At 40.1% G+C, this 14462-nt stretch overlaps 1 protein-coding gene across 1 annotated transcript; it reads left to right on the forward strand.

Annotated features, from left to right (window-relative positions):
- Positions 1-6799: 6799 nt before the first annotated feature.
- ddx23 (DEAD (Asp-Glu-Ala-Asp) box polypeptide 23) lies at positions 6800-14237 on the forward strand. The gene is made up of 17 exons (XM_058643664.1): positions 6800-6907; positions 7845-7978; positions 8107-8226; positions 8494-8587; positions 8679-8744; positions 8842-8980; positions 9075-9208; positions 9417-9529; positions 9633-9776; positions 9910-10135; positions 10417-10562; positions 10684-10861; positions 11607-11849; positions 11930-12081; positions 12178-12286; positions 12544-12718; positions 13469-14237. Exons 2-17 carry the CDS (start codon positions 7845-7847, stop codon positions 13690-13692), a joined length of 2397 nt encoding a protein of 798 aa, XP_058499647.1. The 5' UTR covers positions 6800-6907; the 3' UTR covers positions 13693-14237.
- Positions 14238-14462: the final 225 nt, after the last annotated feature.

The raw sequence follows: 14462 nt of genomic DNA on the forward strand, positions 1-14462 counted from the left end.
TTCAGTCTCCTGTCGACTCCAGCATTGATTTTCCACGGCAAGAAATGTAAAAGTGGTTTGATCATCCTGTGGATAAAGTGAGCAGCCAGCCTGTGTGTCTCCAAGGCTCCTCTGTCTTATCTTCCTGTCTCTCACATACACACACATTTATCAAGAAGCGGCCCAATGTCGTTGCATGTCTCTGATGAAGAAACATGGAGCCTGTCACACTTTAACTGTTGTTTTTGCTGCAGAACATCCTTCAAGGCCTCTTTCCGTCCATCCATTTGCTTTTTTGCGGCAAGCGAGAGAGTGAGAGAGAGAGAGAGAGAGAGAGAGAGAGAGAGAGAGAGAGAGAGAGAGTGCAGCTGAAATTCCTGGTTCCAGCACAGACAGGTGATCTGGTGAGCATAGATTTGATGAGTGGGCAAACAAGAGGGAGGGGGTGGGCTATTTGGGGCAGACTGAGACCCAAATTTATCCGGCCTCCTGTATGGCATCACATAATTATTTGGTAGACAGCAAGAAAGAAAGAAAGAAAGAAAGGTAGCAAGAAAGAAAGGTAGGTAGCAAGGAAGGAAGAAAGGTATGTAGAAAGCAAGCAAGAAAGATAGGTAGCCAGAAAGGTAGGTAGGTAGGTAGCAAGAAAGAAAGAAAGAAAGAAAGACAGACAATCAGCAGGTGATTTGTGTAGTCTAGACATATTTGTGTGTTCCTCTCTGGATGATGGAGGCTGCAGCAGAGACAGAGAGACTGCTGTTATCGGAGGAGGGATGATTTAGGGAAGAGTTCTGTCATCTGAAACCCTATAAGGGAGAAAGCTAGAGAGAAAGTGGTCACAGTGCGGCGCGGCTCATTACCACGTGGGCATGTCGTCTGCCAGACATGTCAGTCCAGTCCAGACACACTTAAAAACATGCATGTGATGCAGTGTCTACATATTCATACCACTGAGCCATCAGAACGCTCAACCACCGTGGTAGCAGCAGCAGCGACAGCAGAGATGAGGCTCTGCATAGCTGGTGCATGCTGCCTGGTTACTGATGAGCTAGACTGACGTACTGTAGGTTACATTTCCACACACACACACACACCTCATCTACATGAGGAAACCTCAGAGACATAATGCATTCTCTAGCCCCTTACCCTAACCTTAACTATCATAAATAAATATCTAATCCTAACCCTTTCCTTAAACCTAAACATAATTCTAAACCCAAAACCAGGTCTTAACCCTGAAAAAGCCCTTTAACCTAGTGGGGACCAGACCTTCTGTACAAGGTCAAAATGTCCCCATGAAGAGAGAGTTTATAGGTTTTTGGTCCCCATGAGGATAGAAAAACATGGTTGGTTAATGCCTAACTCTCACCTTAACTAACCACGAGTCAAATCTAAACTTAACAAGCTCCTCAGAAATGAGGTTCTGCCTCATTAGGACTAGGTTTTGGTCACTAGGACAGCTTCCCTGACAAGGTCAGTGTTTATGCCAAACAAGGTCCTATAGAGGGGACAAATACACACACACACACTGACACACTGAGCTCTGCCTCAGCTGCTGTGACAGTGTCATAACTCCTGTCTCTGGATAGAAAAAGGGGTTGTATGTCAGCGGCTCAGCTGGGTGATGAGTCGAGGAAAGAATGTCACATATGGTCGTCTGCCTCTGTGCGCTTCCCTCCAGAGGACATGTCCACTGTGACAAGCAGTGTGATGTCACTACTGCTCTGGACATGGACACAATCACAGCAGCAGAGACAGAATGAACTGAGCCGAGGGGGGGGAATGAAAGGAAATAAAAAAAAAACATTAACATCAGGAAAATAGACCAAACAGAAGAGGAAAACGATGAAGATAGTGAGCGTGAGACAGTGAACGCAAGAGCAAGAGAGAGGTTGTGTATTTGTTAAAAAAAAATTCAACGTTGTTTTCTAAAAAACACCATTTCCATATGGATAAAAAGCAGAAACAGTACAAAATTTGACGGATTCTTTTCAACTTGTTCTCATGTGTTTGGGCCCTGAGGGAGTGTTTGTGTGTATACAGCAGCAGTGCAGGGGCGGGTGGGTATGAGAAGTATTTTTTCCTATCAAATTTCTCAATGACCAGAAGTCAGAATTCTAACCTTTCCCCCCAGAATTCTGAGATTTAAGTCAGAATTTTTTTTAATCTTTTTAATTTTGTTTCCCAAAAGAATTATATGAGTCCCTAATCCTCTTCTGTACTTTAAACAGCCCGTTAGTAATTCCTCCTCTGAGTAAAGGACCAGACCACAAACGGCACATGAGAAGAATAGAAGCCAAATTTCACTGACTGCACCACCAGAGTTATCGCAGTGACGTTTGTTTCTTTCAGTCAGTCCACTCCTCCGTGTGTGATGTGACAGGCTGGTTCAGGCAGCCGGGGAAACTCTCAGCCTCTGTGTGCTTTGAGCTACTACTCAGTCAGGCACACAATCATCACCAGACAGCAAACCGCAGTCTTTCTATAGCTGTTAGCCCCGAGGACTGACTCACATTAATATTAATGTTAAGCTGTATTAGCATATTGTGCATAATATGATGAGAATAAAGTGTAATAGTCAATAAATAGACAGTAAGGCCTTATTTAAATTACATTTACAGTTGTAATTCTGGTATTTAACTATAGTGCTGCTGTGCCAGTACATTCCCACTGTCTCTTTGTGTGTCTGTTGTTGAACACTGTATTTGCAGTGATGGGTAATGATGTACATGTGAAGTGTTGTATGAATGTGTGTCAGTGTGTGCGGTGTATACTAAGCAGACTCTGCTCTTCATATTGCAGTGAGGTGAGCCAGGTTCACACACCTCTGGTGCTCAGCTCAGGTCTGCTGGAAGATAAGACCCCTACTGTACGTTCCCCTGCCAGAGGTCAAGGAACCTCCATTGTCTGTGCACAATGATCACCTTCACCACATCTACACCCACTTCATGCCCACGTGGCCCATATCGGAACACCCCGAGGGAATGTCAAGAGTGAGGGCTCCTCCAGCGGTTTAATTAGACAAGCCTGCCTGACGTGCGGAAATATGGAGGGAGGGAAGCTGAGGAGAGACAGGGGGTGAGGTTCTTGGGATGGGGGTTGACTGTAATTGTAGGAGTCATTGTAGGGAGAGGGTTACTGTTGGAGATGTGGTGCTTACATCTGGAGGACTGAAATAGCTGAAATTCTAAGAGGAATCAGCCAGAATCATCACCATGTTGAACAGGATGTTACACCAATTTTTAAATACGGTCACTGGCTCACAGACCAATTTAGAAATTTTTTTAACGATTACTTTTAAAGCTCTAGTAAGCAAGTCTAAATATATAAAAAAGATGTCCTTACATTCAAACCACTCAGTACGTTTATATACAGTTTAACCGAGCTAAGGCCGTAGTCCGACTAAGAGAGGCAATCAGACAACTTGCAGAGTCCGCCTCCATAGGTGGGGCTGTATCTCTCTATAAGATAGTGTGTATTTAATCAGTTTCCTGTTGATCGCACGATGGACGGTGAGATGGATCATGCTGTGGTTCTGTATGTTTCGTACCTGCTGCACACCTGCTGATAGTTTATACATAGTCTCCTTCTACTTCCAGGTCAAAGACCGGAGAGATTTGATGCATGCACAGAAGTCCAACTCCAGTCTGACATGACATAAAGAAAACCAAATTATTGTCTTTCATTAAAATCGGACTTTTAACATGCATGTAAACACACTGTGAAATGAGTTCAGCTCCACACGACTTTCTCTCTCTCTCTGTTTCTCAGTATGATGGGGTTTTGTTTTTGTGTCTGTAGTGACACTGTGGTTCATCGTAAAAATTAAAGGTGACTGAGCCATCTATGTTTGGCCTCAGTGAAGCAAACACATTGTCTTCTCTTAAATTCACTTTTTAAGCTTGCTTTTATTGATTTTATTGTTTATTTTCAGAGTTTGTGCTTTGTAACTTGCCTTTGAAAAGTGCTATATAAATAAAGATACTACTATCATTATTAAAAACAGTCATATCTGTGCCATCCAATACTGACTCTCTAACCAAAGTGTGTTTTCAAAGCTTCAATTGATTCTAGAGAATATTTCCCCTTCGGTCAAGACTTTTACCAAGTTATATCTTAAACTCAAAAGTGTCTTGACTGTAACAATTGACCCCTAAAACACATTGTTTGCCAACCTTCTAAAATTGATCCCTCTTCTTGCACAAAGCCCCGCTGTAATCAATAGTCAGTTGTTATCGATGTGAATTAGGTAATAGCTGACATTACACATTGCTGGCAGAAAGCAGTTCAGCTGACCTGAACAGAAATGCTGTAGAAAGGCAGTTTTGGTGGTTAAAAAACAGCTGAATTGGAGCAAACTTTAATTCACCCCTTAGTTGTTTCTTTCCTCATAGACAAGTGAAGCGATGTTGCACGTTAAAACAACAGCAGTTGTTTCAAAACAAAGGCATAATTAAAGCAAGATTGATGAGACTTTAAATTGAATAGTAAGAGGATACCTCATAGGTAAGGTATCAAGTATTATGGTATAAGAAGAGGATACCTGATAATGAATGACTGTTCCAGAGCTTTGAGGTTGCAACAGAAAGCCTGTTTCTTCAGATAAAAGATAAATGGTGTGTTTATCTCTTATTGAGTCTTGTCACTGTCACCCTGCTGCGTCATCTCTGTAAGAACACCAAAATAAAAATCATATGTCATGATAAGGTTTTTTTTTTTTCCAAGATTCTTATTTTGTATGCGACTAAATCCCTCACTGGAGTCAGGTGTTTACATACTACTGTCCCCTAATGACACACAATGATGTCATGGAGATGGGGAGGTGCTGAAAAATTGGCAAAGAAAGTGTCATGTAAAAGTGCTACCAATTTTACAAAAACAGCAAACTTCACAATGGACCACAGTGTTAATATTTTAGATTTAAACCAACATAACAATAATAATAATAATAATTATTGACAAATGCACAACATTAGACACTACTAAGTGTGATGTATAATGTATAACATTATCATTCAAGATTATTTAATGTCATGTACATAGATAGCAACATGGATGAGGTAGAAAATAGATAATTCTCCATTCAACCAATAAACACATATGATATGATATAATATGACTAAAAACATTCAACGGCATTTTCCTTTGTTGACTGTGATTAGTTGACCGCAGCTGGAGATAATTAGCTGAGTTAACCAGTGAGAGAAACACAGCTGAGGCCGATTAACCTGCCTAATATACAATGAGAGGTCTCTGATTCCTTCTTCATTTTGGGTCTGAGTTGTCAGCGAGAAAATATCTCTAAAGGTGTCTGGCTGTTTATTGGCCAGACTTTGAGTTTGGGTTGTTAATTGTAACTTTTGAGTCTTTCTGTCACTTCTAATAGACTTTTTGAACTGGGTTTCTGTTTTCTAAGGCTTTTTTGTTAGTTTCCTTGAGTATTACCCCTACCATTTAGTGTTTGTTAAAAAGGGAAAGGTAACATATGTAATTAGTCCAGGTGAGTCTAGTACATGTAATCCAGTCTTTGACTTTTATCTTTCCAGCTCATTGTTATTTATTTTACCCCACTTTCTTCCATCATTGTGTGTGTAAATTTATTTTTATACCATCAACTTTGATCTGCTTCTCCCGAAACTGCTTCACCTTCAAAAGCCCTCCATAAATCTCTCGTGGATGGAAAAGGCAGGTTGTTCGGAATATGAACGAGCATCCAGCGAGTGTGGACTGCAGTCAAGCATGGCAGCATGCTCGACTACTACAAACGCCTTTCATCTGTTTGAAGGAGCATGCATACTCTCAAAGACACCAGAGGATTTTACAAAGAAAACATTGTTTGGTGTCTGTACTGGCCGCACTTCTTGAATGTTAATATGCTTCAGAGGTTGTGTGTTTTTAAGCGGCACTGGAACAGTGTGTGGTCAATAATAAACTCTGACTGCAGAACTTTTAATCCTCTTTCAGGTAATCATCAGACTAATAAGAGACTGTCACACTGGATGATATTGTGGCATGGTTTGTCGTTCAGTCATGACAGTATAAATTAACACACTAAATGGACTAAATAGTCCGACCAACTTGATACTTTTACTTTACATTACATTACATGTCATTTAGCAGACGCTTTTATCCAAAGCGACTTACAAGGTTACAAAACTTAATTGTTTTATAGAAATGTTCTTATCTTTTTTGTGATAAATATTAAAAACCCCATTCCATCTTTCATCTTTTCTTATATCTTCCAGGGCACAGCTCCTTATACTAATACAAAGTCAGACAGGCTGTACACTGAGAGGTGTAATGCTGCCCTCTGCAGGAGAAAAGAGTTTTGTTGTTGAAAAGTAAAAAAAATAAAAATATATATATTTTTCTGTTATGTTAAACCATGTCAACGTAATGCAATAATGTAATGCAACTGTAATAAATCTACAGTATTTGTATTTGTATGTTTATTCTGTGAAGGATTAACTCACCGAAGATGCCTGTTATTAAATCCAAGAATCACGAACTTTTAGTTCGACGAAAAATACAGTTAAGGGTGTTTAAATAAACATTAAACTTCTTTGGGTCAATCTTGTCATGATTTGATGTGATGTTTTGGAAGTCAAGGTACGCCTAAAAACGCCACTTTTTTCCATCGCCTTGTGACGAAATTGCCACCTTGTGCTTAACGTTGGCTCGTACTGCTGTTTTAGTCAGGCATTTAGGTGTCCATGTGCCAAACAACCCGGGTCCTGAGAGCACACCGCCATATTGCAGGGAAGTGTAGTTTAAAATCCAGTTACTCCCAATCATTTCCACACTAACTGCAACTCTAAGTACTACAATCCCAACAGAGCTTGCTTGGTTCAGCTCGTGTCGGCGCACTTGCAGCGTCTTGTTGAAGCGTAGCCGTATCGTAGTGAGTTTGTTGACAATTGGAAAAACGGTAAGTTTAATTGTTGCAAACCACGTTTTAATGTGCTGTTTTTCATGACGTGTATATATCTGACCCAATCGAATGTTTGAATGTTGTAGGGTTTAAGCTGGTTCGTGAAAAGGATTAGCCTTTTTTGATAAGTTGTTAGCTAACGTGAGGAGCTAGCTTGCACGCACTGCATTCATTCTGCAGCTAATGTATTTTGCAGCTAATGTATTTTGTCACTTCAGTAATGGCGAGCGAATCTGTAAGTATTCGGAAAGACTAGCATGAATCCCACTTCGACTATTTGTGAATTTGGACCATAAAAGCGGATGTGAAAGGGTATCTTGTGTTGTCAAAACTGCGTGGTACAATATTCAGCTTGAAACGGAAGGTAAGTCATTATAAACTGAATAAACTAGTTTTTATATGCACACATTTCAGTTGTATAAAACTATTTTGCTCTCACAACTTGGTGTACACCAGGGCTGCAACAGTTTGATCTCGGAAATGTGTAAGTGCAATGTTCAAATTGAAAGACTTGCAATTATTTAAAAAATAAATAAATGTGACAGCAACAGCGTTATGATCGATAATTTCAGTGCTGAATGAATTCACCTGCCCAAAAAGATTTTCAGCCCAATAATGTGTAGGTAATCATGTTTATTGATACACATCATCATTTTGCCTTATTCTTATGTGAATGTGATGTCTGAGATGCAAAAAAAATTATTCCTATCAATTGTGAAACATATCACAACCATAATATTCTTTAAATTAGTAATAAGACATGCACCTCAATACAGACATCTAATTGCACTTGTGTATCTTAATGCATAAATGGTCTGGTGACTTTAATCTGTAGTCTTAAATGTGTAACTTGAAAAAACTGTTTCAAATTCCGCCATAGCAGCGAAACTAGTGTTTTGGTAAATGATGTAAAGAGAAACATTTGTGTTTGCAGATGGTTGCCGAAACTGACAAGAAGGATGCAGAATCCTCGGCGCCAAAAGACAGAGAGCGGAGACGCAGCCGTTCACGAGATCGTAAAGTCCGCCACAGGTCTCGCGAAAGGAATCGCTCCAAATCTGCAGAACGGTAACTAAAACACAGACACCATGACGTTTCTAATGAACTTCACTCAAACATTTTGTAAATTTAAAATCTCATAGTCCTAAATGTCCCGTTGGTTGGGTATTAATGATCTGATTGTTTCATAATTACAGAGACCGTCGCATGAAAGACAAGGACAGAGACAAAGATCGAGACAGAGATAAGGACAGAGAGCGGGGCCGTAAGGAGAGAGATGCTCATCGGCGTGATAAGGATCGGAGCAAGAGGTCCAGGTATGTGAATGTTGAGATGCACAGGTTTGTAAAGTGGAATTGAAACGGACGTGTAATTACTGAGTTTTAACAAGGAAGAAGTCCTTTGTTATATATTTTTTAACTGTTTTAGGTCATGATGTTTTTACCCTCAGACCTCTGAAGACTCAAAACAGCTTTATGATCATTGCCATTTTCTCAATCTATAAATATCATTCACATCAACATCCAGGCTGTAATAATAACAGTGACAATGTTTAACATACCCTCCATCTTTCTCTTTTAAAGGAGTCTCTCCCCAAAGTCAAAGGATGCAAAGCTAAAGAGAGAGAGGGATATAAAAACAGAAGAGGAGGAAGATGAAAAGAAGAAGAAAGATAAGGTTTGAATTTGCTTTGACTGAATCTTTCATAGTGTAATTTCAGGTCCCAGGTTGTTGTTTTGAGTCTTTAAACTACATTGCTTCTTTTCAGGCCCAGCCCCTCTCATTAGAGGAGCTTCTGGCCAAAAAAAAAGCAGAAGAGGAAGCTGAGGCCAAGGTGAAACATCCCCTGAGGAAAACATTTTGTTTTAATTTTAAAACTGTGATTTTATGTTTTTCCTCACTTATGACTTTTGACTTTTTTTCCTTTTCAGCCCAAATTTCTGTCCAAAGAAGAGCGAGAAGCCGAGGCATTGAAAAGGAGGGCACAACAAACAGAGGAGAGGAGGAGGTTGTTGGAAGAAGATAGGAAAAAGAGAAGAATGTTCCAGGACATGGGGAGAAAAATGATGGGTGTGTATCGGCGTCTGCTCTGTTCTGTTGCAGACATTCTCCATTTTATTATACACGTTGACATGAAAATAGTCAATGACACTGTCTGTTACAGAGGACCCACAGGAAAGGGAGCGACGTGAGCGGAGAGAGCGAATGGAGCGAGAGAACAATGGGAATGAAGATGACGAAGGAAGGCTAAAACTCAGAGAGGAGAAGGATAAAGGCAAAGAGCTTCAGGCCATCAAGGTTTGTCCTCCAAGAAAATGTTTAGTTGTTTAGTTTAGTACTTGAGCATTTAAAATTAAATGTGTAACTGATCTGTTAATTAACCACTACAAAGCTTGAATGATAAAATATAATCGTAGAAGAAATACTTTTACAATTAAACTATGTGAAGCAAAGAAAAACTGCATTTGCCTTTCCTTTGGATCTTTACAATTTCTAATCTTTACAGGAGCGTTACCTTGGTGGGCTCAAGAAACGTCGGCGAACTCGTCACCTGAATGACAGGAAGTTTGTGTTTGAGTGGGATGCTTCTGAAGACACATCAGTGGACTACAATCCAATGTGAGTCAGCAGCAGGCACACATATAGTAAACTTCAATCATAGCAGGTTTTGGTTTGCTGGAATGTGTACGATGTGTCTAAAACGATATGATCTGTCCCCTAGTTACAAAGAAAAGCATCACGTGCAGCTGTATGGACGAGGCTTCATCGCTGGCATCGACTTGAAGCAGCAGAAGAGAGACCAGTCACATTTCTATGGCGACCTGATGGAGAAAAGGCGCACACTGGAAGAGAAGGAGCAGGAAGAGTGAGTAAATCATCAGCGAGGGGCATATTTATGTAATCCAAAAAAAATAAACATCAGAAGTCTTAAAATGTGTAATTTGACTCAACAACTTCACCTCCACCCCCAAACTATCCAATCTTTCTGCTCCTCTCAGGTTGAGACTGAAGAAGATGCGTAAGAAGGAGGCCAAGCAGCGCTGGGACGACAGACACTGGTCTCAGAAGAAACTGGATGAGATGACGGACAGAGACTGGCGAATCTTCAGAGAGGACTACAGCATCACAACTAAGGGAGGAAAAATCCCGAATCCCATCAGGAACTGGAAGGAGTACCTACTGCCAGAACATATTTTGGAGGTCATCGACAAATGTGGCTACAAGGTCAGATCACTGAATCATGTGGTGTTTTTGTTGTATAAAAAAATTAATTTGATTACTTTGTTACCTGTATATTTACCTGTTAAATCCTGCACATAGTTCAGTTATGTTGCTGCTAAGTTGAATATAGAGCTGGTGATGATTTGGTAGAATGAAAGGAAAAAAAGTATGGTAATGTAATTTCTTATGTAAAAACACTATTTTACAAAATTAAAGCACACCCCAAATATCTTTGGTCAAGGTAACATAATTTGCTAATAGTTCATTTTTCTCTTTAAATGCAGGATCCAACACCTATTCAGAGGCAGGCCATTCCCATTGGCTTACAGAACCGTGACATCATCGGTGTGGCTGAGACTGGCAGTGGTAAAACTGCTGCTTTCCTGATTCCGCTGCTTGTCTGGATTACTACTCTGCCAAAAATAGACAGGTAAAACCATCAAGTACTGACTACTAATTTTGTCACGCTCCATTTTAATTTCAATTCTTTTTATTAACGCTTATATCTTCTTCCTTATCTAACAACTAATTTTATTCCCCCGTCGCTGCAGGATTGAAGACTCAGACCAGGGTCCTTATGCTGTGATCCTGGCTCCTACTCGTGAGTTGGCGCAGCAGATTGAAGAAGAGACTCTGAAGTTTGGTAAACCTCTCGGCATCCGTACAGTGGCTGTGATTGGAGGAATCTCCAGAGAGGACCAGGGCTTCCGTCTCAGGATGGGATGCGAGGTGAAACATTCAGCAATTACACTTGAGAAAAGCCACTAAAACAGTAACTACTTAATTTAACTAAGGGAGTACAGTTAGCACCTAGTGACCACAAACTGCTGTGAAAAACTGTACAGCCTGTAAAACAAAAGTCTCAGTTTGAAGTTATAATAATAATACTAATAATAATACATCCTTAATTATACTGAATTACATTTGTATAAGAAATTACAAATCAATAGCCATTCATTATATTATTTAATGCTAAGCTGTGAACTGGAAAATGGAAAAAGAAAACCCAGAGCTGAGAACAACTAAAACAGTAGTCCACCAATGTCAGATTAGTTCACACAATGCTGACTAATCCCATTAGTGCCACACAACTCTATGCGTTCTGAAAAATGAAAAAGAAGTGAATTCTGCTGCTCAAAAAACCCAGTCATTCAGCAGTTTGATGGACAGGATAAATGCTTGTCCTTGTCCACAGGCTTGGAGACACAAACCCATACAATGTTTGTATTAACATTGTAACATTGTTACTGTTCACAAAGACAAATATGATGCACAATAATGACATCACCAACAACAAAAATCACCAAAAGTTAAGCATGGCTGCTTTAAATCACATTAGAAAGTCCTTAAATCTGTCTGGAAGATATTCCTCTTGTTTAGTGTTGGCAAATGGGAAATGTAGTTCCAAAATGTATGTGATCTTAAACACCAGTAAGAAAAAGAATATCATTGCTCATTTTTCCTCATCCGACAGATTGTCATCGCGACCCCTGGTCGTTTGATTGACGTGCTGGAGAACAGATATCTGGTCCTGGGCCGCTGCACCTATGTGGTACTTGATGAGGCCGATCGTATGATTGACATGGGCTTCGAGCCAGATGTCCAAAAGATTCTCGAGTACATCCCAGTGACCAATCAGAAACCCGACACAGATGAAGCAGAGGACCCTGAGAAGATGAAGATGAACTTTGAATCAGGAAAACATAAATACAGACAAGTATGTTTATCTGTCAGTGCAAACATCTTGATTCTTCTGTTCCCATTTTCGTTTTTTAACTGTGTATTTGCACCTTGCAGACGGTCATGTTCACAGCTACCATGCCTGCAGCTGTGGAGAGACTGGCCAGGAGCTACTTGAGACGTCCTGCGGTGGTGTACATAGGGTCTGCTGGCAAACCTCACGAGAGAGTCGAACAGAAGGTCCTGCTTATGTCAGAGGGAGAGAAGAGGTGAGACAGACACAAACCATAAACTCAAGAGAATCAAGTTTATATCTGATAAAAGCGACAAACTGAGTGTTTGTGGGGGGTTTTTGTCTGATGCAGGAAGAAGCTTCTGGAGGTGTTGTCCCGTGGCTTCGAGCCTCCCATCATTATCTTTGTCAACCAGAAGAAGGGTTGCGATGTGCTGGCCAAGTCTTTGGAGAAGATGGGGGTGAGTAACAGAACAGCCTGGGCCACAGTGTTTCTCAAACCACCATCAGTGTTTTTACTGATTTTAGTCAAATGTACCTTAGTGATGATTGATCTACACTCTAAGATGAACTCAACGTGTTAGTATTACTCTTAATCCTGTTTTAATGTATTGAATTTTAATCCAGACATTGAAACACTGTCCTCCACACTCAGTAAAATTAATTAAAAGTGTTGAACAAATGTTTAACTGTGACTGTCTCTTCCACATCGTCACAGTACAATGCCTGCACGCTGCACGGTGGCAAAGGCCAGGAGCAGAGAGAGTTTGCTCTCTCCAATCTCAAGGCTGGATCCAAAGATATTCTGGTGGCCACAGACGTTGCTGGTCGAGGTATTGATATCCAGGACGTCTCCATGGTCCTTAACTACGACATGGCTAAGAACATCGAAGGTAAGAGTTGTTGTTTGTCATGTTGTTTTTGGTTTGAAACTACAAAAAAAAATACATACAGTGCACAAAGTTGCAAATACGCGAATGTGCAGGCGACTGTATCGATCTAACTGTGCTATGAACTGATGGCCTGTTCTTAATGTTATGAAACTGTTTAATGGAGCTGCTGTGCTGCTGATTTCTTAATTGTGTTGCTTTAAACAGATGAAAAAGACTCTCACGAGACTCACGACAATCAATATGCTTGCAAAACTAGTTAAAGATACAAGTTAAAACCGATTCACCTGAAACATGTAAAACATTGAATGAAAACATGGATGCCTCTGAAATGTTTTAGTTTAATGTTATCAGCACAAGTATCTTTATGATTCCATTCTCAAAAATGTTTGTTCATATGTTAGATATGATATATTTGACACTATAATAGGTAGGTAGTGCCTTATTTTTGTCATAAAAAGAAAAAATATAGGATTCTCCAGTCTTTTATGAAGTATTTGTGACGGTGAGCAGTAATGGATTTAGCTTATTCTAAATCGATGATAATCGTGATAAATTAATGTCTACATTGAACAAAATATTGTATTCCATGGAATCAAAGTGAATGGTTCGAGAATAAAAACTCTCTTAGTGTCATTACCTGTCATTGTATGTAATCACAAATCAAAATATCCTCTACTATTTAATGATCCTCCTGTTTTCATAATTTCACCGTGGTAACAAAGAGCCCCCTGGTCTCTTCTTGTCTTCCAGACTACATCCATCGTATCGGTCGTACTGGTCGTGCGGGTAAGAGTGGTATGGCCATGACGTTCCTCACCAAAGAGGACTCAGCTGTGTTCTACGACCTGAAGCAGGCCATCCTCGAGAGCCCGGTCTCCACCTGCCCCCCAGAGCTGACCAACCACCCAGACGCTCAGCACAAACCTGGAACCATCCTGACCAAGAAGCGACGCGAGGAGACCATCTTTGCCTGATTTGCTGCGGCTGATTCAGACTCTTTTTGTCCCGTGTTGTATCCACACACAATCTGTCTGTCTCTGTTCTGCATCTTAGATTTTGAAGTGATTTGTGCTCATGGTCTTGAGTTATTTCTCACCTTATTTCCCATTCTGTCAGACATTACATGTCAGACTGTTTGTGTCTGCAGACAGAAACACATCAGGTGCCACAGAATTTAACCCAGCAGTGAGATAAAAAGTCAGTTTTCATCATGTCTATAAATGTGAGTATGTTTACTCATTTCAGAGACTTGGATTACTTAACAGGACACTGATCGTCTGCACTGTAAAATGGCTGCTCTCTATTAAATGTGATAAATACCAGCTGGGAGGCCACTGCACATGTGTAGTAAGTGCTAAAGTTTTGATTATGTTGTTTTGGAAACCATTACATCATTTGAGTTTGCTCACTGTTGATGAGACCAATGCCAGTGCTTTTACTTCAAATTCATCAGATGACTTAATTGCAGTTTGTTGTTTTAAATACATTTGTATGAAGTGAATATAACACATTTCTCTGACATTTGTTTTTTTTTCCTGAATGACCAAACCTGTGCATGACCCGAAATTCAAACAGTGTTTTTCTAATTTTAGATTTTGAGATTCCCATTTTCCTCAATTTAGTCTTTTCAAGGTTCCAATTTGGGTCACAGCCAGTATTCTCATATAAACATATAAATATTATTAGTGCCACATCACAGGAAACAAATAAATCAAAATCCATTAAGAAGACTGATTACTACAGG

The sequence above is a fragment of the Solea solea genome, chromosome 11, assembly GCF_958295425.1.
Source record: "Solea solea chromosome 11, fSolSol10.1, whole genome shotgun sequence".
In the NCBI taxonomy this organism is placed as follows: domain Eukaryota; kingdom Metazoa; phylum Chordata; class Actinopteri; order Pleuronectiformes; family Soleidae; genus Solea; species Solea solea.